This window comes from Podarcis muralis, chromosome 14, assembly GCF_964188315.1.
Source record: "Podarcis muralis chromosome 14, rPodMur119.hap1.1, whole genome shotgun sequence".
Classification (NCBI taxonomy): Eukaryota; Metazoa; Chordata; class Lepidosauria; order Squamata; family Lacertidae; genus Podarcis; species Podarcis muralis.
This window is the reverse complement of record NC_135668.1, coordinates 4740383-4764140: the sequence shown is the minus strand read 5'-3', so window position 1 is coordinate 4764140 and position 23758 is coordinate 4740383. Positions and strand designations below refer to the sequence as shown.

At 43.8% G+C, this 23758-nt stretch overlaps 2 protein-coding genes across 2 annotated transcripts; one reads left to right on the top strand and one right to left on the bottom strand.

The window, feature by feature from the left end:
- The first annotated feature begins 1051 nt into the window (after positions 1 to 1051).
- On the top strand, positions 1052 to 8930 carry RPS27L (ribosomal protein S27 like). Its single transcript, XM_028705426.2, has 4 exons — positions 1052 to 1216; positions 3534 to 3642; positions 5567 to 5677; positions 7019 to 8930. The coding sequence occupies exons 1-4, from the start codon at positions 1211 to 1213 to the stop codon at positions 7045 to 7047; spliced, it is 255 nt and encodes an 84-aa protein (XP_028561259.2). The 5' UTR covers positions 1052 to 1210; the 3' UTR covers positions 7048 to 8930.
- Positions 8931 to 9376: 446 nt separating this feature from the next.
- Positions 9377 to 20598, bottom strand: LACTB (lactamase beta). The gene is given in 7 exon segments (XM_028705425.2): positions 9377 to 12055; positions 14368 to 14533; positions 15179 to 15509; positions 15845 to 16035; positions 19075 to 19141; positions 20235 to 20538; positions 20540 to 20598. Coding segments are annotated over 7 exon segments (1668 nt in total). The 5' UTR covers positions 20584 to 20598; the 3' UTR covers positions 9377 to 11490.
- Positions 20599 to 23758: the final 3160 nt, after the last annotated feature.

Below are 23758 nucleotides of genomic sequence, written 5' to 3'. Positions count from 1 at the left end.
GACTGTTTTTTTTTTTTTTTCTTTTCCCCAAGGCACAAGCTGTCACTTATGTGTTGTTTTTACCTGTATGGGCCTATGGCCGTAATAAATATTATCGTATCGTTACCATCAGACTGGAATAACCTAAGAGCAGAATGAATGTATCTCAGTTTCCTCTGTATTTCTGCTTTGCAAACCCTATCCAATTATGAGTTGGAAACAGACTCTTAAGGCAGCTGTATATTTGATTAGCTTTAAAGAAGGATTCAAGACAGTACTATATTCTTCTGCTTTGTTTAGAGAGATGGTGAGCTGCTTGCCTCCTCTCTTTCTTGGGCTGATGGAACCTCAGATGAAATTTTGTTCTAGTCCTATCAAAATGTGTTATAAGAAATAGAGACCCCTTAAATCTCTCTACTGGAATATTATTTAAATGTCCCTATATGTAATATGTGGGTGACATTCACCGCGACGGGGTGAGCTCCCGTTGCTCGGTCCCTGCTCCTGCCAACATAGCAGTTCGAAAGCACGTCAAAGTGCAAGTAGATAAATAGGTACTGCTCCGGCGGGAAGGTAAATGGTGTTTCCGTGCACGGCTCTGGTTCGCCAGAAGTAGCTTAAGTCATGCTGGCCACATGACCCGGAAGCTGTCTGCGGACAAACGCCAGCTCCCTCGGCCTATAGAGCAAGATGAGTGTCGCAACCCCAGAGTCGGCCACGACTGGACCTAACGGTCAGGGGCCCCCATACCCTTTACCTCATAATTAATATGCACAGATGTGCTCCATAGTAATGGCAATGTCTTTGCACGGGGCCACCTTTATTATGCCCCTGGACACTCCCAGAGTCCTTGAAATTTGCTTTTCAAATGACTAAAAAGAGATCTGGAGGATGGATGGCGGCTAACGGTTTGAGGTTGAATCCTGACAACACAGAAGGACTGTTTTTTTTTGGGGGGGGGGGCTGGACTCGCTGGTTCTGAACGTGCAGCCGCGCCTTTGAGAAGCCAAAACGCCCTTCTCCAAACCATAGAGCATGGGCTCCTAGATGGTCTCGAGGACGGGGGCGTGCCCGCAGCGCCCCGGGGGCGGGGCTTCTCGCCTGCGTCACGCGCCTGTGTTTGTATCTGCGCGTGTTTGGGGGCGCGGGGAGGGAAAGGCTGGCGCTCGCTCGCCTGGCGCGGAGGGCGCTTCCGGCTGGCAGGGAGGAGAAGCAGCGGCGAGCCGCCACCATGCCCGTGAGTGGGGGCCAGGCGGGCGGCGCGGCAAGGGTTAATGGGTGGAAGGGGGCAGAAAGGGGAGGGGACCCCCCTCGGGGGGCGGCTTGTCCCATTGCCTAAGAGGAGAGAAGGGGGGTGTGGGGTGTTCCACTCTGTTTATGGGCGGGGGTGGAGGGGGGGAGTGTTAAATAAAAGAAAGAAAAGCACTTATTCTACTTTCTGCGCACCCTCGTAGCAGGTTCTAGCCACACACACAAACGCTTCGCCACGATCAACGCCTCCGCCCCCATGACAGGTCACATGCATTGATCCCAAACCCAGCACCGGGATCATCAGACCCGTGCCCTTTCCCCGGAGAGGAATTCCCGGTGCCCACGGACCAGCTGCGAAACCAGGCAGCTCTTTCTGCCTCCCCACCACCACACTCTTCCCCTTTAATGCGATGTGCCATATGGATCCCTAGCCAGGGTCCAGCTGTTACTCTTTACCTGGGGATGGATACTGGGCAGTGTGTGGATCACTCTGGTGGAAGCACCAGAGCTCCCTGGAGTCTCCAAATTAGGTGTCAGAATAGGGGTGCATATAGGTGGAATATAGCTACATAACTGAGCAGATGGCCTGGTGGTGCAGGGAGTACGTGGCTCCTTTCACTTTGGCATCTAGCTCAGGTATTTTACAGTTTTCTAGTCTGCTTTCCAGTTTAATTTTCCCATCCTGCATTTTGAGGCACTTGGTGCAGACAGATGGTAATCTTCAAAGTTCTTTTCCTTAGAGTCAGCTTATTCCTTTCATCATCATCACCACTCACAGGCACCTACTGGTGTTACAGTGGCTAATTTTAGAATCCACAACAGGCTGTCCAAGGAGAGACATCTCTCTCTCAACCCCCCCCCCCCCCCCTTTCAGTTATTCAGTGCACTCTTTCCAGGATCTGGTGCTCCTTCTGTTTACAACCAAGTCAATATAGTATTGAGAAAATTCAGCACACAAAGGCTATTGCCATATGGCGAATACTCTAACCCAATTAGCTAATTACTGAGGACCCCCTATTTTTCAAAAGCCAATGATAGTTACCTTTACAAAGCAATTTTCTGAAAAAAATATGGGGTAGCATCTAATAAGCAAATGATTTTAGGTATACTAAAAACCAGAGCTGAGTGATACCTAGTTTTCAACATCCATCCTGGATGGAAGGTCAGGGGAATCAGCAACTAAACATCACAATATTCCAATATATCACAATGTCTGAAATGGGAGATTAGCGTGGGGGAGAAGGGAAGGGGCAGCTGTGGTGATAGGATGGGTGGAGGGAGGAGAGGAAATGGAGTCACATTAAGCTGCCTTCAGCGAAGATGAACATCCACTGTGGCTACTCCTGCTTTCCTGCTGACTAGCTCCGCCTCAATGCCAGGGGAAGGTAGTGCCATGGTGCCTTGAAGTGAGGGTGATAAGCTGCCCTGTTCTCAGATCAGCAGCACTTATCAGCAGCATTATCAGCTGAGAGCTTCATGTGATATTGAGAGTGCCTTGATATATTGCTATGTATTGCCAGGTCAAAATTCTTATCGCACTGTGATTTCAAAACTGATTTTGGCCAATATATATGGAAAAATTGCACAGGGCTAAAACAGACCATAAAATTTGTGTTATTACCATGCAAAAATAACACAAATTTAGTTGGAGCGGCAAGGAATGGGGCCGCAGACCCCCTGGGTGCGTTCTTCGTGGACCCCTAATTGGGAACCACTGCTCTAACCCATAAGAGGAGTGTTCTTGTGATGTTAGTTTTTGGTGGAAAAGGTGGGAAGAGGTACCCAGAGGAGGCAGTGGGCACAGGCTGGATGCCATTGTGGATTGTAGAGTGAGGAGCAGAAAGATCAGGCTTGGGGATCTTTGGGTCCGGGATCTTTGGGTCCCCAACTGTTGTTATGGGGGATTTTGCCCTGTGTGTTACCATTTGGATTTTTGTGCCTTGGGCACATAAATGGTTTGGGGGAACCCTGAGAGAAATACCCAATATAGGTGGGCTAGGATTAGGGAGAACAGGGTTCAAATTCCCACTCACTGGGGCTGAAGCTCACTGGGTGACCTTGGGACAGTCACTGCCTCTCAGCCTAACCTGCCTCACAAAGTTGTTGTGGGGATTAAATGTATGCCACCTTGAGCCCCTTGGAGGAAAGGTGGGATATAAATGAAATAATCCTTGCAGGGAAAAGCGGGATATATAAAAAACAACTATAATTAATAATATTCAGTAGAAAACACCTCTTTCAGCAAAGTTAGCAAACTCTGCTTTGTTGTACTCATGGCAATAACTCCCTAATATCTCACACAGCTGACCAGAGACTTAGTTCACCCATCCCTAGAGGATGAAAAGAGAAAACACAAAAAGAAACGTCTGGTCCAGAGTCCAAATTCCTACTTCATGGATGTCAAGTGTCCAGGTAACTATTCTTTAAAGTGTTCTTTCCTGTAAAGGACCACAGAAAACTTGTAGTAAGACAGCCTCTGGCAATCTAGTGTTCCAAAACATCTGGAGGACACCAGATTGGCAAAGACTGCAATAGGAGATAATGGCCTGCCACTTGAATCTGCATATTAACCTCTTCTCTTCTGGAGTAAAAGTACTGCGAAGGCACATGCAGTGGATCTGTGTAATTTTCTTCATTACTTTTATCATTTATCGGTTCCCAGGAATAAAAAAGAAGCAGATTCCTTGAGAATGAATTGTAATTATTCCACATCCTAATGAGCAACAAATAACGCTCATTTATTGAAGAATTAATTTAGTCCTGTATCCTTAACGAAAAATGTTCAATGGTCTTGATAAATCCCTGATTTGCAAGATTGGTTATTCACTAACCATTTAGACAACACTAGACAATTTAATAGTCTCATAAGCAAATATTTTTAATAAATCTCATTGACCATAAAACTTTAAATATAAAGGATGTGAGGGGAATTACGGTACTTTAAGGAAAAACCAGGTACTTATTTCCTTCTGCAGTTTTGAACAATGGCATCTGCCAGTCCTGCTGGCAGTGTAACATTCACTGGCGTGGCTCATTTTTCACTTTCATTACTGAAACACTGCAGCAACTTATCAGAAGAGTTTATTCAAAAGGTCAGGTTGATGAAATAGTTTCCTCCTCCTAAAGGTTGAAAGTGTAATTAATGGGAGATACTGTGTGTGTGTATCAAACCTTTTACAAGTGCTATCCAAGTACACCAGTGTTGTTTACAGACTGCAGTCCTTTGCATACCTATCTATTCCCACTGAACTTGGTGAGACTTACTCCTAAGCGTACATGAGGTTTATTACATTTTTCAGTCTGCTGCCTACATATCTAGTTTGTGCTTCTGGAATTGGCTTTTTAAGGCTAAATGTTGTCTAAGGATGAAAATGTTGCATCTGACATTCTCTTACTTGCTGCAGCAAGAGGACAAATCTTTACCTTCTATTTATCAGCTCTTCAGGTATTTGAAGAGCGTGATCATGTCTCTGTCTTCTCCAGGCTCAACAATACCCAGTACTTCAACCTCCCTCATAGGAGTCATTTCCTATACCTTGACCATCCCCACTCTCCTCCTCTGAACTCATTCCAATTTTTCTTAAATTGTGTTTCCCAAACCTAAACACAGTACTTCAGTTGAGGTCTGACTAGTGCAGAATAAAGTTGAACTGTCACTTTTTGTGACTATAGTTTTATTAATATAGCTTAAAATAGCAGTATTTTTTCAAGCAGTTTCACACTGCTGACTCATGTTCAGCTTGTTGGTGACTACAATCCTGCCATCTATTTCTACAATCAATTTAATTGTAGGGCCAAACATTGTTTGTAAAATCATACATGCACCCTTTGTTTTTCTTAAGGTATGAAGCTTGTTGCATTTCTTTGAAAAGTTCTATTTTTGTTTTTGCAATTGTAAACATCTGTGATCTGTGTGACACCAGTACACATGTACAAAAACCCATTTTTTCTCATGGGCAAATGGGTTTGAGAAACACGTCAAGAGTCTCTTCCTTTCTCTTCATAAATGAGCACTGTAACTGAAATACACTGACTGTCTGACCATTGGCACATGCTCTGAGAACAACTTCAGAGCATGTCTATTTTTATGAAATTAAATAAAGTTGTACAGGGGAAGAGACCCAGATTCAAGGTACCACGCAGTTATGGACAGCACTTGGTGGCCTTAAAAAACCAACTCACTTGTACTAATTGTAACACAGAGGCAAGAAAGACCTGAGAGGGCAATGCACATTATTTGACATCCCAGTCTAGCATTAGGTAATATGTTGGAGACTCAGTGTAGTATCAGTGTGTATGTCCATTGGAATGAAAAAATATGCTTTTTAAAATTCAGGATGCTACAAGATCACCACAGTATTCAGCCATGCTCAGATAGTGGTGCCCTGTGTAGGATGCTCGACTGTCTTGTGCCAACCAACAGGAGGCAAAGCCAGACTCACAGAAGGTAGGGGAAAACCACCTTGCTCCTTTAATCAGGCTTCTTCTGCGCAGATACACCATTTATGCCATGACCTTAGTATTCATTAACACAGGCAGCTTATTCAGGCAGTCTATGTGTTGAAATAAATTGTTGATTTTATCTCCTAATGTATTTGTAGATTTCAGAATTTCCCAGCCTGCTGGCTGGGACTTATGAGGAACATATGGTGGGGACCAGATTTGGGAAGGCTGTTCTAGAGCCATAGGGATTACCCATAGTTCATTGATTCAACACATGCATAAAGTATTAGCTTCAGTCCCTGTCATCTTCAATTAATGGCTTTTGGATAGCAGAGCCAAGAAAAACCTGTGCCTGAAACGAACAGAAGAGTAAATATTGGGCTAGATAGATCAATGGTCTGACTCGGTATGTGGCAGATTGGTTTGCTCAGTTGTGCACAAAACAGCTTTAATGTTAATGATTGGGCATGCATCTGGAAATATACTCAAACATCTTCAACCATTGAAGGGGGTAGGGTTGTTGTTTTTTGGCAGAATTTAGAACACAGCATTAAAATTCTTCTCAGAAACAAAAAGTGGGGCATCAGCACTTGAGGAAAAGCATATAATAAGTATATATAAGGCAGGGCCTTGGATGTAGGGAGTGGCTGGCTAGAAGACTCAAGTTTTCTGGAATGCCAACCAGTCCACACACATTTAGCAGAAATTGCCGCTGATCAGTGCCTAGTCTGGATGGAAGGTCAGGGGAATACGCCATTTCTTAAAATTCTGTTCATTCTAGTGTGGCTAAAGTTGAATCACAAATGCAAGGGCTCTTAAAAACCTAGATGAGCAAATGGGTTCAATGTTAAACGAGATTCTCAGCTGGCAGAATTGCAGCTTGGCAAAATTCCCAGAACTATTAAGTCCAGAGGTGCCGTTGAAGTTAAAATTCTTAACCGAAAGATTTCCTAGTTGTTGAGCTACTCTGCATTTCAATAGGTAAAAATATTCTAAAGGTAAATTAACTCAGTGCAGTTCAATTATGGGAGATAACGCACTAGGATGGCAAGGCAGGGGACAGTGAGAGTTGAATTTCTTTAAAGGGAACTGAGAATATGATATAAAGATCAGTCATTCTGGCAGGGGGTGGGGGGAATCCCTACAGGGAGACAGAAAGAATATAAGCATTAATGCAAGTTTCTCAATGAGAGCAATTTGACAAGGGAAACTCTGCACACTTGGATATTTACAAACACGAACATCCGCTGGGGTTATTTTACAAGTAGGAGCTTTGATTTTCATGTCACTGTCTGCAGTCTTTATAAGCTCTTTGGATCTCATGTATGGTACTATTTCTTTTCAGGTTGCTCATTTAGAAGAAAGCAACACTGAAGAATTCCTGTGCTGCTGCAAATGATACCACTGGAAGGCCTTATGTTTGACAGGGCTGCTTAATCTAGCAAGTTAATTATGTCTAGCTGTGGGGTGGGGTTTTGTGCAGATTTTGTGTCTATGTTTAGGGGTAACCAAACTCTATTTTTATAGCTTTTATTATACAATGAACCTTGAATGAATAAGGCTGTTAATTATGTCATTTGAATGCATTTAGTGCATTTTTCTTTGCATTAACAACCGGCTGATCACTATGGTGAAGAAATTCAAATGCCAGTCTTTAAAAAACTTCATAAGAAGGGAACAGTTTTTATATTTTAACCCTGCTGGTTTTGCAGCTATAGGGCCTAGTCTTCTTGGAACTTCTGATTTGCAAATCTCTACTGAAATGAATAAAAGCTATGCAAGGAGAAACATAGCTTACCGGTACTTGGGAAGGACTGTAGCTCCATGGCTGAACATCTGTTTTGCATGTAGTACCCAGCACCCATAGGTGGGGCCGGGAGAGACGACTCCTTGAAATCCTGGAGAGATGCTGCCAGTCAGTATAGACAATTTATGTTAAGATAAGCAATTCTACTTACTTCCAGCTGTGGGTCCTCCGCCTCGATCCCGATTCTCCTCAAACGATTCGGGATGTCCTTCCCCGTTTCACGGATGCAAAAGATCAAGATTATATATTAAACACCATTGCTGTGCTCTGGTCTCAGAAAAACCCACAAGGATCCCTCCTTTTTCCTCCATTCTTCTTATTTCCTATAGAAAAAGAGCACCAGTTCAGAATCAGACCAATGCAGGGAAGATAGGCCTATGAATGCTTCCACTCTTGCTGTGAAGCCAGCAGAGAGAGGTGTCACAATGTGGCATGGAGATTAGGCCAAGGAGGCCACAGGAAAAGGATTATTACTGAGCCAAGTGGAACAATGGTCTAACTTATATAAGGCAGCTTCCTAGGTTCCTATTGGTTTATTGTTTTGGTAGTCTTGCCCAGGAAAAGTTCACAAAAGATGCTGATCCCATTTCCTGGCTGGTCAACTAACTGCACAGCACTTGACTACTGTTTTCAGAACCGGCTTGCGTTGCTGTGTGCCTCCCTGATGATACAATGCAGTGCCCTTGTTAACTTTTCTGATTTTTTTTATGGGGCGGCACTGTCGTTCAGTGTTAGATCACATACTTTGCATGCAGACAGCAGATGAAGGAAAAGAAGATGGAGAGCTTCTCTGCCTGTCAGAGGAAGCAGCAGTGAGCTAGTTGGGTAAATGGACTGACCTAGTAGACAGCAACTTCTCATGTTCTTGTACTCAAATTGATTATCCATTTGGGAGAGCATGGGACTCTTAATCTCAGACGTGGGTTTGAGCCCCAAGTTGGGCAAAAGATTCCTGCATTGCAGGGGGTTGGACTAGATGACCCTTGGGGTCCCTTCCAACACTACAATTCTATGATTCTATAGACTGTTTTCTGCCTCTTGAACTGCTGTTTATAGCCTGTACTGCATAGTCAGCAGAATGACATGCACTTCACTTGTTCTGGTCATGACCCACAGTACTAAAACCAGAAATGCAACTTGCTGCAAGGAGTACTAAATTGTGGATTGATGTTATGGCGGTTGCATTTCTGACTGGTTTGAATATTTTATCAGGCATTAAGAGAATTCATTGCAGGTTAACTTTAATCATAATTACTACAGCCTGCGTCTCATTCTTTACTTGGTAATATTCAAAACATAAGCCTCAAAACCATCATTAGAGGTTCACAGGCCTCCTTCCAAGTTGGAAGAGTCTTAGTTGATCAGTAGTTGTCTCTTTCCTCAACTAAAGCTGTGTTTTGTGCTTTTTTAATTTGTCTGTATTAGAATCAATAAACTGCTTGATATGAAATCTGAAAGTGTGAGCTGCCTTACTGCACTTCTTAAAAAGTTAACCTGTCTTGCTTTATCCAAGGAATTGTTAATTTAGGTAAATGTATAAATTGTAGTTACACATTCATTTGTGAACCAATTTGTGTAGGTTTAGCCCCAGCAAAGAAACTTTTGTGCTTCTTTAGGGGCTATTTCAAAAGTTTCAAGATGACACACTCTTGTGACTAACAGTGGATGAGGGGCTTCTTAAAGAAGCTTCCAGTTAAGGACCCCCCACCACTGTCTTACTTTCCCATCCTTCTATACCTCTGTCATCCCCATGCAGTTTTTACAAATGTTGCTCTACACTTCTGAAAACTACAAGGAAGCAAGATAGCTGTTGTCCCAGATTCCAGAATTTACACCTCTTGCCAAAAAGGGGGCAAATGCAATTGAACATGATGTAGCACCCATAGCCACTTGAACTTCATCAACAACATAAAGTATTTATTGGTTAAGGCATACAAAAAGGCTAGTCAGTAATAAAAGGATCCAAATAGGCATTTTACATAAGCATAATTAGTTCAGCCAAATTTCAGATTGCTGGAGAAAAGGCAGGGGCAGGAGAAAAATAAACATTTAACATGATTTATATAAGGATCATAGTGACAGATCAATCATTTAGCACCTAGGCCAGCCCTCCTGAACCTCATACCCTTGAAGTTTTGTACTACAATTCCCATCAGCCCCAGGACTCCACTCTTAAAACTAGCAGGTGTGACTAAAAAAGTGAAGAAGATGGTGCACCAGGCTCTCAGAGGAACTCTAGGCTAATAAAACAACAACAAAGGACCATCTTGTATGCTTTCTAGAGAAGAGCAAGTAGAGAGAAAAAATATCAGGTGCAGCCTCAATCTATTCACTCGGGAGCATGTCTCATTTATTCAACAGGGCTTACTCCCAAATAGATGCACATAGGAGTGAAGCTTTTAAATAAATGTAAACTTCTCGTAAAGCTTTCAAATGGCTGTTTCCTACACTTCACAAATACACGCAGTAAAGTGTTGATTGGCAGGGAGCAACATTGGCAGCCTATTGTGACCATGCCTACCTGACACCAACTAAAATTTTGCTATTGTGAGGCAAACATGATACCAAAATTGCACACACACACCCGACTACCTTCAAGTCTAGGAAATTATTACTGGGTGGGCAAGTTCTTAAACTATTAAAAGCAAAATGGCAGCACCCGACATAAACTTAAGAGTCTCTTGTAAAGTCAATCCCACCATAACTGCAGGATTTAGTACCTTTCTGTACTTTGTATCAATGTTACTGAAGTGGAGGATTGAGCCCTGCTAACTGTTCCAGCAAGAAGGGGAAGGAGGTCCTTTGACTGTCCCTAAGGGGCTGATGGGAATTGTTGCTCTTAGGAGCTCAGTCCCTGCTGCCTTTCTCTGTCCGTTATTGAGAGCTGGCACCCACAAGCAGGCATAGCAGAACCAAAACCATGCCTGATTAATAGACCTCTGTTGCTCTCCTGCTGTCTTGCCACAACTGTACTTGAGTCAAGCGGTGCCTGTGGCAGTCATCCCCTGGGTTTTCGCCACTCCTGTCTAGGCCTAGGTGATGTATCAATACTTTGCCCAAGACCAATATGAGGGCCAGACTGCGATGGCAGTTTCATCAGGCGGTATATTCTGAGTGAAACGGTTGCTGCTCCCAAGTGCCCAGCGTGCTGAAGGAGAAACAAGCTGCAGCCAGGTGCTGTAGGCAGAGGGACTCGGGAGCAGCGGTGGTTTCACTTGCAATATACCGCCGGGTGAAACTGCCACCGTGCTCTGGCCGAAGGCAGAGGCAGCCTTGTGAATGGAGCTTCCCAGGCTCTGGGCGCTTGGCTACTGTCACCCGGCTGCTTTCGTCTGGGAGGGTGAGCTGCATCTTTCCTCCAGGGGTGGTCGATCACCCGGGAGTAAAGACCTGGCACACTCGCTGGGGTGTAGGGGAAGGCAGACAAACAGAAAGAGCCTGACAGGCTCTGTGCGCTTGGCTACCACCTGGCTGCCTTCATCCAGGAGGGTGGGGTGTGTCTTTCCTCTCTGAGTGGTCTTTCACCCCAGGAGGAAAGACACAGTGTGACTACTTGCCTGGGTGAAGGCTCCTGGCCAATGCAGCTTGTTCCTCCCTCTGTTTCAACATCATGGTGTATCGTCAGGTCGGGATGTTTGGCTGGTACATCACAATGTTGAAAAGCTGGCATCGCCCAGCCCTACCCTTCTCAATCTTTCAAATACAACAGTGAAAGTTAAAAGTCAATTTCTCAATTAAGATCAGAGAATGAAGTGGTGAAATGATGTGATTGGCAACTAGATTTGGCTTTAGGTGGCAAAAGTTACCACTGCTCACACTTTTGGCAACTTGCACCCGAGAAATACCTTTAATGAGTGTTTGCTTGACCCACATGGCTGCTTCCCTGAGTAGCGAGTTTGAATGCAGCACAACCAACATAGAATGGGGACATGCCTTTGCAATATGATGCTTTCTGTGCTATGGACACCTGTCAGCATATATAGCTTTCCACATTTCTTTTGGAACCTTGTTTAATCCTGTAAGGAGCTGCTTTTAACAGTGTACTGTGCCAACTTATCCTGTTCAAATTCCATTGCAATCTTTAAGGCAATGCTGCTAAGGGAAACAGACTGCATATTACAAATAACTGTGACCACGACACCCTTGGGTGGCACCAGTGGCCCACTGTTTGAAGCTGCAGAGTCTGGCTCTTCAGGAAGAATGAGCAGGACGCTGCTTGCACCCACTGCCCCACCCGTGTGGTAGGCATAGTGTCGCTGCCGCCTGCAGAAGCCATATTCCTGCTTATTCTCCACCACACTCCACGCCATCCCATATTTAACATCTTTGTCCCCAGGTGCTTTTGTGTTTGGAACTGGCCTCCACATCATGGCTACGGTGCCAGGTTTGAGATAGCCAGGAAGGAGTCCAGCAGCGAGGTTTTCCAGCTGTCCAAGTTGATAGCCATACAGCATAGCGTTGCCAAATTTAAGAAGGTCGCTCACTGTGGAGAGGAAGCCACCACCAGCCCACTTGTAGGAGTTGTCCACATAGGGTGCATTGACCAGACGGCCTTTTTTGTTGTGAATGTAGTTCCTGGAGGGGGAAGCAAGAAGGATAGTCATCCACAAAGAAAAGGAAGCAACTATTTTATTCAAATGTGCCACAGGCAAACTTCAGAAATTGCACGCGAGAAGAAAGCAAAAGATGGTGATAACCCAGGCACAGGCAAACTTGGCCCTCCAAATGTTTTGGGACTACAACTCCCATCATCCCTAACTAACAGGATCAGTGGTCAGGGATGATGGGAGTTGTAGTCCCAAAACATCTGGAGGGCCGAGTTTGCCTATGCCTGTGATAAGGCAGTGCAATTTTTTTTTTAAAAAAATGGGGAAGCTTTGCCCAATTAACAAGCACCACTCAGCTATTTGCTGGATTCCCCACTGCTTGGTTCCACATCTGAGCATGGAGCTGCTTTACTATGAAAGGTAAGAGGACAAGTTGCACTAGAACAGCAGAAAGGAAACAAGGCTATCAGTACTCTAGCCACATCATTGTACTGGTGAAGGTTAGACCTTCAAGTGCACTGATGAGCCTCTTGAGCAGTAAAGCTCTTGTATGAATTCAAGGCCACTGTAAAGTAATGAAGATGCCTCAGAACTCGGTCCCTCCAAATTTGAAATCTAGGTGAGAACCCTTCCTCACAGCTTTCTGAATTAAAAGACACACAGCAAAAATGCCAGTAAACAGCTTGCCAGCCATGGAAACTCTAAGAAACTGGAGGATTTTGAGGGCTGTGGAACTGTAGGTATGAACAAATTTAAGAGCTGTTAACTTGGCTGAATTATGATCTTAGATCTAGGCCAAAACTCACTCTGCTTCTTATACTTGGCTCTTTGAAAAAGGTACGACTACCAAAAATGCACGTAGAGTGGTACCTCGGGTTACAGATGCTTCAGGTTACGTGATTTTGGGTTGCGCACCGCACCAAACCCGGAAGTACCGGAATGAGTTACTTCTGGGTTTAGGCGCTCGTGCAGAATCGATAAATTGTGCTATGTGCAGAAGCGCCGAATCACGACCCATGCGTGCACAGACACGGTGCTGCGGGTTGCGAACATGCCTCCTGCACGGATCATGTTCGCAACCCGAGGTTCCACTGTACTATCATCTCACAGCCTTGGATTATGTAAATACAAAGAGAACCACAAGGTGGCAGTGAACTCTGATTTTAGAACATCACTCCCAGACATGCTGAAGCATTACATTAAGCTTATCAGCTCCCCTTAATTTTGCTTGGAATTATGTGAACTGCTACATATGATTTATTTTCATTTATAAAAATTAAGGGCTTGTCCATTTTCCTCAAGTCACTGTCCCTAACAATTTTTCCAAAATATAAGCTTCTTAACACTAAACATCCACAATGTTCCCTGTGACATGTCCCTTGGGAATTGTCCATACTTTCTAACAGCAATAGCTGTGCCATTTTTACTTTTTGTGAGGGTGTGAGGGAGTTTCTTTCTAAGCAGTTGATTAACACAACATATTGCTTTTGATCTCTTAATAATTTGTAATTAAAACTCCTGCTCATCTGGGGATCATTGAATGGCTAGCATTAAATGGGCACTATGGAGGGGGGGGGGGGGGAGAGAAGGGTACCCAAGGCATGGGAACTATTGGAAACCATTCATCAGGGCTATTCCAAAATTTAAAATGTTTCTACAGAATTTAACGCAATATTTAACTAAATTTTAAGAATTGGCAGTGTCTTTATTACCTGCACCAACTACTAATTCTTCATCTTGTTCTAAAGCAGCCCTCCCCAACCTGGTGCCTGTAGTTTTGGACTACAACTCCCATCAGCCCCCAACAGCATGGCCATATGGCACAGGGAGTAAACAGTGTTTTCGTGCACTCTGGCTTCCATAACGGTGTCCCATTGTGCCAGAAGCAGTTCAGTCATGCTGGTCACCTGCCGTGGAAAGCTGTCTGCAGATAAAAGCCGGCTCTCTCGGCCTGAAAGCGGAGATGAGTGCTGCACCCCCTAGTCGAATTCGACTGGACTTAACCATCCAGGGGTCCTTTAGTATGGTTGTGCTGCTGGAAGTTGTAATCCCAAACATCTGGAGGGCACAAGGTAGGGGAAAACTGAGCTATGCACAACTCCAACGGAGCCAATAGCTGCTCAGTTGTGAATGAGAGAAAATAAGACTGTTGCAAGAGGGGACATGCCATATAAAGATACACAAGTGCTTCTGTCAGTGTCAGTGGAACCCAGATTGCTGTGGATATTCCAAAGAACATATTTTATTAAGCCAAAACAAATGAACAGCAACTGTTGCAAGCCATGGGACATGACTGCATGGAAGCATGGACTGCATGGACATGACTGCATGGAAGTTTACCTTGCTCTGTTGTATATAAGGGGCTCATTATCATCCAATCCTGTTGCCAGCATATCCAGGTCACTAAATATTTTCAGCATGTAGTCTGTGAATTTCTGACCAGAGGCTCTCTCCACAACAGCACTCAGAAGAGTAAATCCATGAGTTGAATACAAAAACTGGCTACCTTGAAGGGAGGAAAGGTACATTTTATACATAGTTTATGATGTGAGACTGGAGAAACCAGTATAAGTTGCAGTTTCAGCTCAATTTGGGGAGACCACTTGAAGCATCCATTGTGTTGAACATCCATTTGTTTGATTTGTTCATTGCAAACAGCTGAAGGTCTGTAAATTTTGATAATAAACCAATTTGCAATGGGGGGTTGAATAATTTCGATTGCAACTGTATACTCACTCTTTGGAACATAGGAAGCTACCTTATATAGAGTCAGACTATTGCCCATCTAGATCCAGACTGTCCACACAGACTGGCAGCATCTCTCCATGGTTCTTTTCAACCACACCAGAAAATGGTACGAATCTAAGCAGAGACCCTCTGCATGAAAGAATGGGGCTTTACTTCCTCCTCTTCAGATCCCCACAGAACAGACATAGATATCTTTCATGCAAACAGTGGAAGATACTAAACTTAAAAGAGGAAGAGTAAAGAAATAAAGACCTACTTCAAAATGAAAATGGAGTAGGCAAAGATAGTCAAACCTTTTCTCCATGAAAAAGAAATGTTGAAACAACCAAGTTATGTAAGGCTTCCAAAAGGCATATTGACAACACAGCTGTACTAAACAGTTTGGATTAAATGTACAACTCACCTGGTTTAAAGAACAAAGGATCGTTTTTAAATAAGTTCAGTGAATCAATCACATTATCAAATTTTTCTTTCAAATAATATTCTTTATGTTCAAACTCTGATTTTTTCTTTTCACTTTTGGAAGGATTGCCTTTGTGTTCCGGCTTGGCTTTAGCAAAGTCAGTTTTTTCAGAGACTTTGTCTTCTTTCTCTCTGTCAGATGTTGTGATATCTTTTGTAGCCTTCAGGGTTCTGTTGGCCTTTTCCTTCTCTTCTTTTACTTTGGAAATATCTTTCTCATAATGGCGAATCCCACTTAACTGTGAAGTGAGCAGTCTTGTTGTAATGGTGACCTACATTTTAAAAAGACATCAGCTCAAGTAAACAGTGGAGTGATACCACATGCTATCATCAACAAAAACTTTCCAACATTTGGGGTGGGGGGTGGGGACTTGTCAATGACAATCCATTGATCTGCTGACACTTAACTAGCCTTGCTAAAGTCAGCAGGACAACAGAGGGATGCCCCCATCCCAATAAAGAAAGCTATATTCCTACTACATGTGCTTCATTCTTCTTAACAAGAGAGTTATTGTGTGCTAGTCACTATTAAACATGTTACAGATGACTGGATATCCAAGAAATTCCATCAGACCACCACTTAACGCTGGTGAATGGCCTCATTTACCTTTTCACCTTCATATTCTTTTTCAGGAAATTCTGGAACATACTTCTGCACTGGAGCATCTAAATCCAGCTTTCCTTCCTCCCACAACTTTGCAACAGCAACCATAGTCAGAGGTTTGCTAATGCTTGCAATTCGCAGGACGGTCTCTGGCTTGCAGAGCACACGGTTCTCCACGTCAGCATAACCCATTCCTTTAAGGGAATAAGCAGATTACTGTCAAGTGGCATTTTGTGCACTGGAATGCCTCAGGCTCTTTGAAAACCAAAAGATCAAGTTGTTTGAGGCTGCGTACACACCATATCTTTAAAGCACATTACTTCCCCCCAGAGAATCCTGGAAACTGTTAAGGGTGCTGGGAATTGTAGCTCTGTGAGGGATAAGCTACAGTTCCCAGGATTCTTTGAGGGAAGCAATATGCTTTACTGGATGGTGTGTCTGCAGCCTAAGACTTCTCAAAGACTTTTTGATAATTTCCTCTTCTCAAGACAGACAGATGTGAGTTAGGCATAATATCTAGCTTTGGTCTGTTTGCACATCAAATGAATAGCAGCACTTCATTAACATCCATGATAAGAGATATTGTGTGTGGCAAACATGTTTGTTCCGGTATCAATACAAAGTTATCAAGTCTAGGAAGGGAGAATGGCTACCACATTGAGCTCTGAAGCTGCATGAGAGCGCTAGAAAGAAACCCAAGGAAACAAATGTTTTTTAACAAAAACATAGATGCCATTTAAGATCCTAATTGGAGCTGGAGAGAGGAAGAGAAAAGCTGAAAAGAGACAACGTATCAGAGTTCAAATAAATGTTTGCTGTCCTGAGAAGTGATTATACAGGTCACAGTACAAGTCAGACCTGCCCAAGCCGGATTAAGGGATGGCACCTCCCTGTGGCAAGCAAACATCTTCAAGAGGGAATGTTTTGAGTCAGTTTATTAGAACTTTCTGAGCAAGTCTTATTTGGGCACATTTGTTATAACTCTCATCAACTTTACAACTCTTTGGGAAGAACAAAAAAACCTTTACGACTCCTTTCTCACATCAAATATTTATGCAAGTGGTATGAAGGTCTCAGATTATGAGGGGGCATTCCATGTCAAGTGATCCAATGACTTTTACCTTACCATTTTATATTGCTTTCAGTTTCAGTTTCTTATAAGTAATATAAGACAAGGTCCAATATTGATAAATTTGGCTTTGCCAAGACTATACAAAAACCTTAAAAGCTCAGCCCAGAATTGAGATATTTCAAAACTAAAAATACCAATCTCTTCAGAACTTCATGGGCTTTAATATGTCACATGATGGACTTACTCTAAATGCTAAAGTTAAGTTACAAATTTAAAATTTTGAAAACTTATTTTCAACGGTACAAAATATTTTAAATGTGATCCCACTGAGATCCCAAGGTGACATTTTGCAGGTAGCTTTTAGAAATATGAAATAATAATATTTTTTGGAAAATATTAATCATATTACTTTTTTAAAGAAAAAAACAGCAGATGGTGGCAAGATAAGCGATTTTAAAATACTTTAAAATACTTTAAAAATATTTTAGCATCTAGCACAGCACATTACAATTGCTAAAACAATAATCTAATCCTGGCTGCTTGCATTCAACTGTTGTTGTTTTTTTAAACTATCTTTACATTTAACTATAAAAACTATTTAACTATCTTTTAAAAACTAAATAGTACATCAAGATTCTCATGAATCTCAAGTAGTCCATGACAGGGGATATTGGGAATTATTGCAGGAATTCATTCTGGTTTAGTTAATGTGCACCATAGGCATTTTTTAAAAAAGGATTAACACATAAATGGAAAGAATAAGTTAAACTTAGTTTTGAGAAGTAGTTATTAAGAAGGAGTACAACCTTTCCTGCCACAGAGAAAAATAGGTGACCGGGTGAAACTGCAATGACATAAAGTCACGCCCATTTATTTCAGTACAGACAACCTGGACACACACCACAGGCTACATTTTGCATCATATTCATTATTTAAGCATAGCAGACATGAATGTGTGGGTAACCCAGCGGAAATAGGAGGGCATACAGCACTTCCTTTTTCGCATCAGAGTGAGCTACCTCTGAAAAGGTTTTCATAGCTAAATGTGCAAAGCGATGCTGTGCAGAAGCTTCTGGTGCTGGATAAGTTGCTGTGATGCCACACAAGTGTTTACAAAGCTTGCCTTGGGCAGCAAGTCAAGCGAGAAGCAGGTAAACCCACAGCTAATGGGGTAAGAAGAAAGTGGATAAAGCAGTGAATCAAAATACAGGAACACAGGAGGGAAGGGTTGATGGTGCAGGCCGAGGCCTGATGAAACAAAGAGCAGAGTAAGCAGCTAGTTCAGCAAAGGAGGAACTGGTCTCAGAAGCTCAGAGAGGGCCTAAAGGAGGAGGCTGCATGCTGTTGAGAAAGGGAAGAGATAGTGCCAAACAGCTGGGAAGGCAAGAGCCCAAGTTGCTAAAGGAAGCAGGACAGAAAGGGTGGACAGAAGAGAACATTTTGGAAGCAACGGGACTAGAGAACCAAGCAGGCGCCGTCACCTTGCCAGATCTTATTCCATCACAACAGCATTAGGACAGGAAAAGCCACACCTGGGAAAATCCTTGTTTCTATCCTGCTCCCGCTATGTGTACCGCTAACACAGGATTTTAAATGTTATTTTCATAGTCTTTGTATTATGAATATACCATTGGTTAAAGTGGTATTTTAAAAACACCCCCCCACCCCCAGGCCTTAGGGAATTGATGGGAACCCAAAACAGGGAAACAAGGCCCAAGAACAAAAAGGGGGAGAGGGGAAAATTCACCAGTGTGGCATCTTAAAAGGATATTACCCACCAACGAGCATACACACGATCCTACTCCATTCCTGCTAGCAGCCAAATGATAGCGGAATTATAACTGACAGGCATGGCAGGAGAATACTGTTGCTCCAGAGGAATGAGGAAGCTGGCTAGCCAGCCAGCCATCCTGTGAACATTACTGACTTACATCACAAACCTGTATTTGCGACTTACTGACTTACATCACAAACTTATGTTTCTCCTCAAATTTTGTATTTGGATAGCTTTCCTCCCCCCTGCATCCTCAAAAGAGCTATAGAAATTATATTAATGAATGATAATCTTAAATGTAATTTTTTTAAAATATAAAGACAACCCCTGCCCCTGCATACAAGAAGTCTTTGACACAACAATAAAAACACACTAATCCTCACTTACCTTCTAACCAAATTTCTTTGCCATCTACAGAAACTCCAGCTACTATTCCAGGTGCTCCCACTTCATCCTATTGGAATAAAATACAACTTTGACTTTCTGAATTCTCCTAATCCTTCTGACGCACCAATCCTAAGAGTGTGTCTTAAAACCCCCCACAACCATTTAAATCTCATTTAATTCTATTACAGCTGCATACCCTTGCCCACATCAATGGAGGTGGAGAAGAAACCACCCTCTTCCTCCTTCTCCACGCCAAAATTTTGCTAACTGGATCACAATTTTATTCTCTGTGTTATCAGATATATTTACTCAGGCCTTTGGAGGCACCAGTGCTGCATATGCTTCAGAGTCTTGAGGACCTTTCTCTGGTGCTAGTTTAGTTTAAACGTCAATATGATTTTAAAGATTTATTTATTTTTATTGCAAGGGGTTTATAGTATGCTGTAAACAACCCTGCAATCTTCATATTAAGGGTGGTCTAGAAATAGACTAATCAGAGTTTGGAGGATGCAAAGTGAGCAGAAGATTCTTATGAGGATGCTCTATTCTGTCTTGGTCACAATTTAAGGATATTGACAAGCTGGAACCTGTGCAGAGGAGGGTGACTAAGATGATAAAAGCTGCGGAAACCAAGCCTTATGAGGAAAGGTTGAGGGAGTTGGGATCTGATAGCCATCTTCTAATATCTCAAAGGCTGGAAGATGGAGCAAGCTTGTTTTCTGCTGCTCCAGAGAGCAGGAACCTGAACTAATGGATTCAAATGCCAAGAAAGAAGATTCCGACTGAACCATAGGAAGAACTTTATAACTGTAAGAGCTGTTCAACAGTGGAATGGACTATCTCAGAAGGTAGTGGATTCTCCTTTATTGGAGGCTTTTAAACAGAGGTTGGATGCCCATCTGCCAGTTTCTTTTGCTGTGATTCCTGCATTGCAGGGGGCTGGACTAGATGACCCCTGGGTTCCCTTCCAACTCTATAATTCCATGATTTTCTATACTTGTACTGCACACTTAAGGCATCCCACGCAGACAGGGGACTAAATTTTTCTCATAGTTTATGCTATGTAAATTCAGAACTTTGCCGTTCGGTCCTTAAAAACAAAACAAAACGGGGCGGCGGCGGAATAAACTTTGGCCCTCGGCCCCTCCCCGCCTTCCCACCTTCAGCCGCCGGACAAGGTCCCTGCTGCTGGCCACGGCCCGGGCGAAGCCCTTCTCCGGCCGAGGGCCCTCCCGCTCTTCCTCGCTCCCCACAGCCGCCGCCGCCGCCGCCGTCAGGGCCAGCCCCAGCCCCAGGGGACCCAGCCGCCAGCGGCTCCCGCGAGAGGGCGGGCTCCATGGCGCCCCCGGCCCGCCGCTCCCCGGCCGCCTCACGGGCAGCAGGACCCTCCGCGCTGCCGCCAGCCCTCGCAGCATGGCCGGCCAAGAGCTGCCTCGCTCGCCCGGCTCCGGCCTAGGCCCGCGTTGCTAGGAGACGCGCCAGGCAGGAGCAGGAGCCCCCCGAGGGCATCGAGCGGAGCCGCCCGCGATCAGACAGCGCAGGAGCCCATCGAGCGCATCGAGCGGAGTCTTGCGGGGCTTGTTTTATCCCCGCGGAGTCCCATTGGATTCTCACTGTGCCAGCCAGCCAGCCCTCCCTTCTGTATTCATCAGTTCTTTCTTTCTTTCTTTCTTTCTTTCTTTCTTTCTTTCTTTCTTTCTTTCTTTCTTTCTTTCTTTCTTTCTTTCTTTCTTTCTTTCTTTCTTTCTTTCTTTCTTTCTTTCTCTCTCTCTCTCTCTCTCTCTCTCTCTCTCTCTCTCTCTCTCTTTCTTTCTTTCTTTCTTTCTTTCCTGCTTAGTATACTCAACATATCTTCTGAGTGTGCAGTCCCATTCATCTATTACGTTTAAAATTATCCAACGTTTTAGATTTATTAAGGTTTTTATCCAAATGTGATTTTGGTTTTAAACGCAGTGTAAGGTAGTCTCTGTGGGAGTATATTGTATTTAATTATGGGGTATCAGAGTTTTTAGGGGGTTAAGCAGGCTGGGATAGCAGGCTTGTTGGTTTTTGAATGTCTGGTGTAGATTTTTCAATTTCCTTCTGTATGGGGTAATGACAATAAAGAGTATCGTATCGTATCGTATATTTTTATCCCACCTACCCTCCAATGAGCTCAAGGTGGCACCCAGGCTTATTGTTTGTTTAATGTTTGAAAATCTTGTTGGATTAATGTTTTGAAATCATGTCTGATTTTTATTTGTAACTATTTTTAACTGAAACTTTTTAGAACGTTACAGAATGCTTCCCCCGCCCTTCAAATGTAGGTCTGGTTGGTGCTATGGAATATGAAATCAATCAATCAATTCTTCATCCACCTTTTACTCTCACAACCCCGGAAAGCAGGTTTGTCTCAGACCCTCCAAGTGTCCCTATTTTCCAGGGACAGTCCCAGATTTACAGAAGCCGTATTGGTTTCTGATTTGATCCTGGAATGTCCTGCTTTTCCTTAGGACATCCCTATTTTCATTGGAGGGTATGGTTGTTGTTGTTGTTGTTGTTGTTGTTTAGTCATTTAGTCGTGTCCGACTCTTCGTGACCCCCTGGACCAGAGCACGCCAGGCACCTCTGTCCTCCACTACCTCCCGCAGTTTGGTCAAACTCATGCTGGTAACCTCGAAAACACTGTCCCACCATCTCGTCCTCTGTCGCCCCCTTCTCCTTGTGCCCTCCATCTTTCCCAGCATCAGGGTCTTCTCCAGGGAGTCTTCTCTTCTCATGAGGTGGCCAAAGTACTGGAGCCTCAGCTTCATGATCTGTCCTTCCAGTGAGCGGAGGGTATGGTAGGATGTCTCTATTTTCATTTGAGAAATGTTGGAGGGTGACAGCTATTATTAAGCCATCATTAAATAGCAATTTGAAGCAGGGATGGGGAGCCTGTGGCCCTCCAGTTGCTGTTAGGCTCCAAGTCTCATTAGACAGCAGGTCAGGGATTATAGAGGCTGTCATTCAACAATGTCTAGACGCTGGGAGAACGGAGTATGTACATTTTCTTCCTGCTGCCTGACAAGCTTCACTTACCATTCGGCAGAGCGAGACAACGTACCTCAGTAGATTTTGGAATACTATTAAAAAGCAGCTAAGTGTTCATTCTTAAATTTATCATTATATACTAACCACCATTTGGATTTTCTGCCTCAGGCTTGCTCCAAAATGTCCAGAACTGTCTCCATCTTAGACTTTGTTCACTGGAATGCTTTTTTGCACAAGCTCCATTGAAATGAAGGGGGGGGGGACATCCTGGTGGATCATACCCATTACTTTTAAAGTCTAAAAATCAGCAACTGAAATAAGCCCACACTGTGGGCAAGTAGGTGGAGCAATGATGAAAACCAAGGATAGGAGCAAATTATTTTGGCTATTAACAATTTATCCTGTACCATAAAGTAGTGCAGAATCCAGGAAATATAGAGTAACAAATTCTTGCATCCTTCCCCGTGTCCAGTGATGTTTTGAACTATGGAGCTGGGCTCCAATCCAGACCAAACCACTTTCAGATGTGCAATCAAATGCAGACCAGGTGGGATTCATTTCAGCATTTGTTGTTTTAATTCTCATTACTATTTTCCCAATAAAACAGAGTCATTTATCAAATGCCAAATTCATATCCAACACAGAGAAAGTCTGGATTCACTTAAGAGCATTTTACTTTGGCAGATTACTTACAGCAACAGTATTGAATGCACAGCGGTGGAGCCTGCCTTCCCAGTGCCCAGGGCTTGGAGGGCACCATGAGGAAGACGCCGATGGAGAGGCGCATGCCCTTCTCAACCGGATTGGACTGATTGGAAGCGCGCCTGCCTCTTGCATCCTCATGTCGCTCTTCCAGCGCAGGGAAGAAGGGAGAAATGAGCAGGACGCAGCAGGGGAGGCGCACACCCTTCCAGTCAGCCAGGTGGGGAAGTGCGCTCACCTGCCGGGTGCCAGCCCTGCTGCCCTTCCAACCCTGAAAGCTGGGCGATGCTTCCCTCAATGAGGGATCCTGTCGTGGGGGCACCTCGTTGTGATCCCTCCCAAAATGCGCCTGTGGCCACGAGTCTCCGTCCACGCTAGGCCACTGCGACTGCATTGTGTTGATAGTCCTTTCCATTTGAATTGTGGTGGAATGATTTCTTGGGCTCAGCCTTTGCTCCGGACTTTTTTGGGGAGATAGGTTTCCAAGCAGCATGGAAATAAGCATAACTCTTCCTTTGCCCTATTTGCATTATGCCATGGGTAGCCAAAGTTGCACGTTCAGGATGTTTTGGGCCTGCAACTCTCATCAACCCTGACCACTAGTACTGCTGGCTTGGGTCTCCTGGGAGTTTTGCCCTTGTGTCCCTAAGTTGTCTGTGAAAGTCCCAGTCCCAGTCCAATACCTTTTGGTACCGAAACTTCAAATGGCAACTTCCCTCTCACTATAACAGGCACACAATCCATCGAGAAGGCCCCTTGTGCAAAGCCTACACCAACTGCTGTGGACATGTACAAGGTAAAAAAGAAGTCAATATTAAAAACTATGGCAAATATGCCTGGAAATATGCCGTCTGGTGCCCTGAGAGAGGATCTCATCTGCACAGTGTTGGTACTCAGCTCTTCGTAATATTTTGAATTACTATGACTTTATATTGAATTGTATTAATCATTTTGATGAATCTGTTGTTGC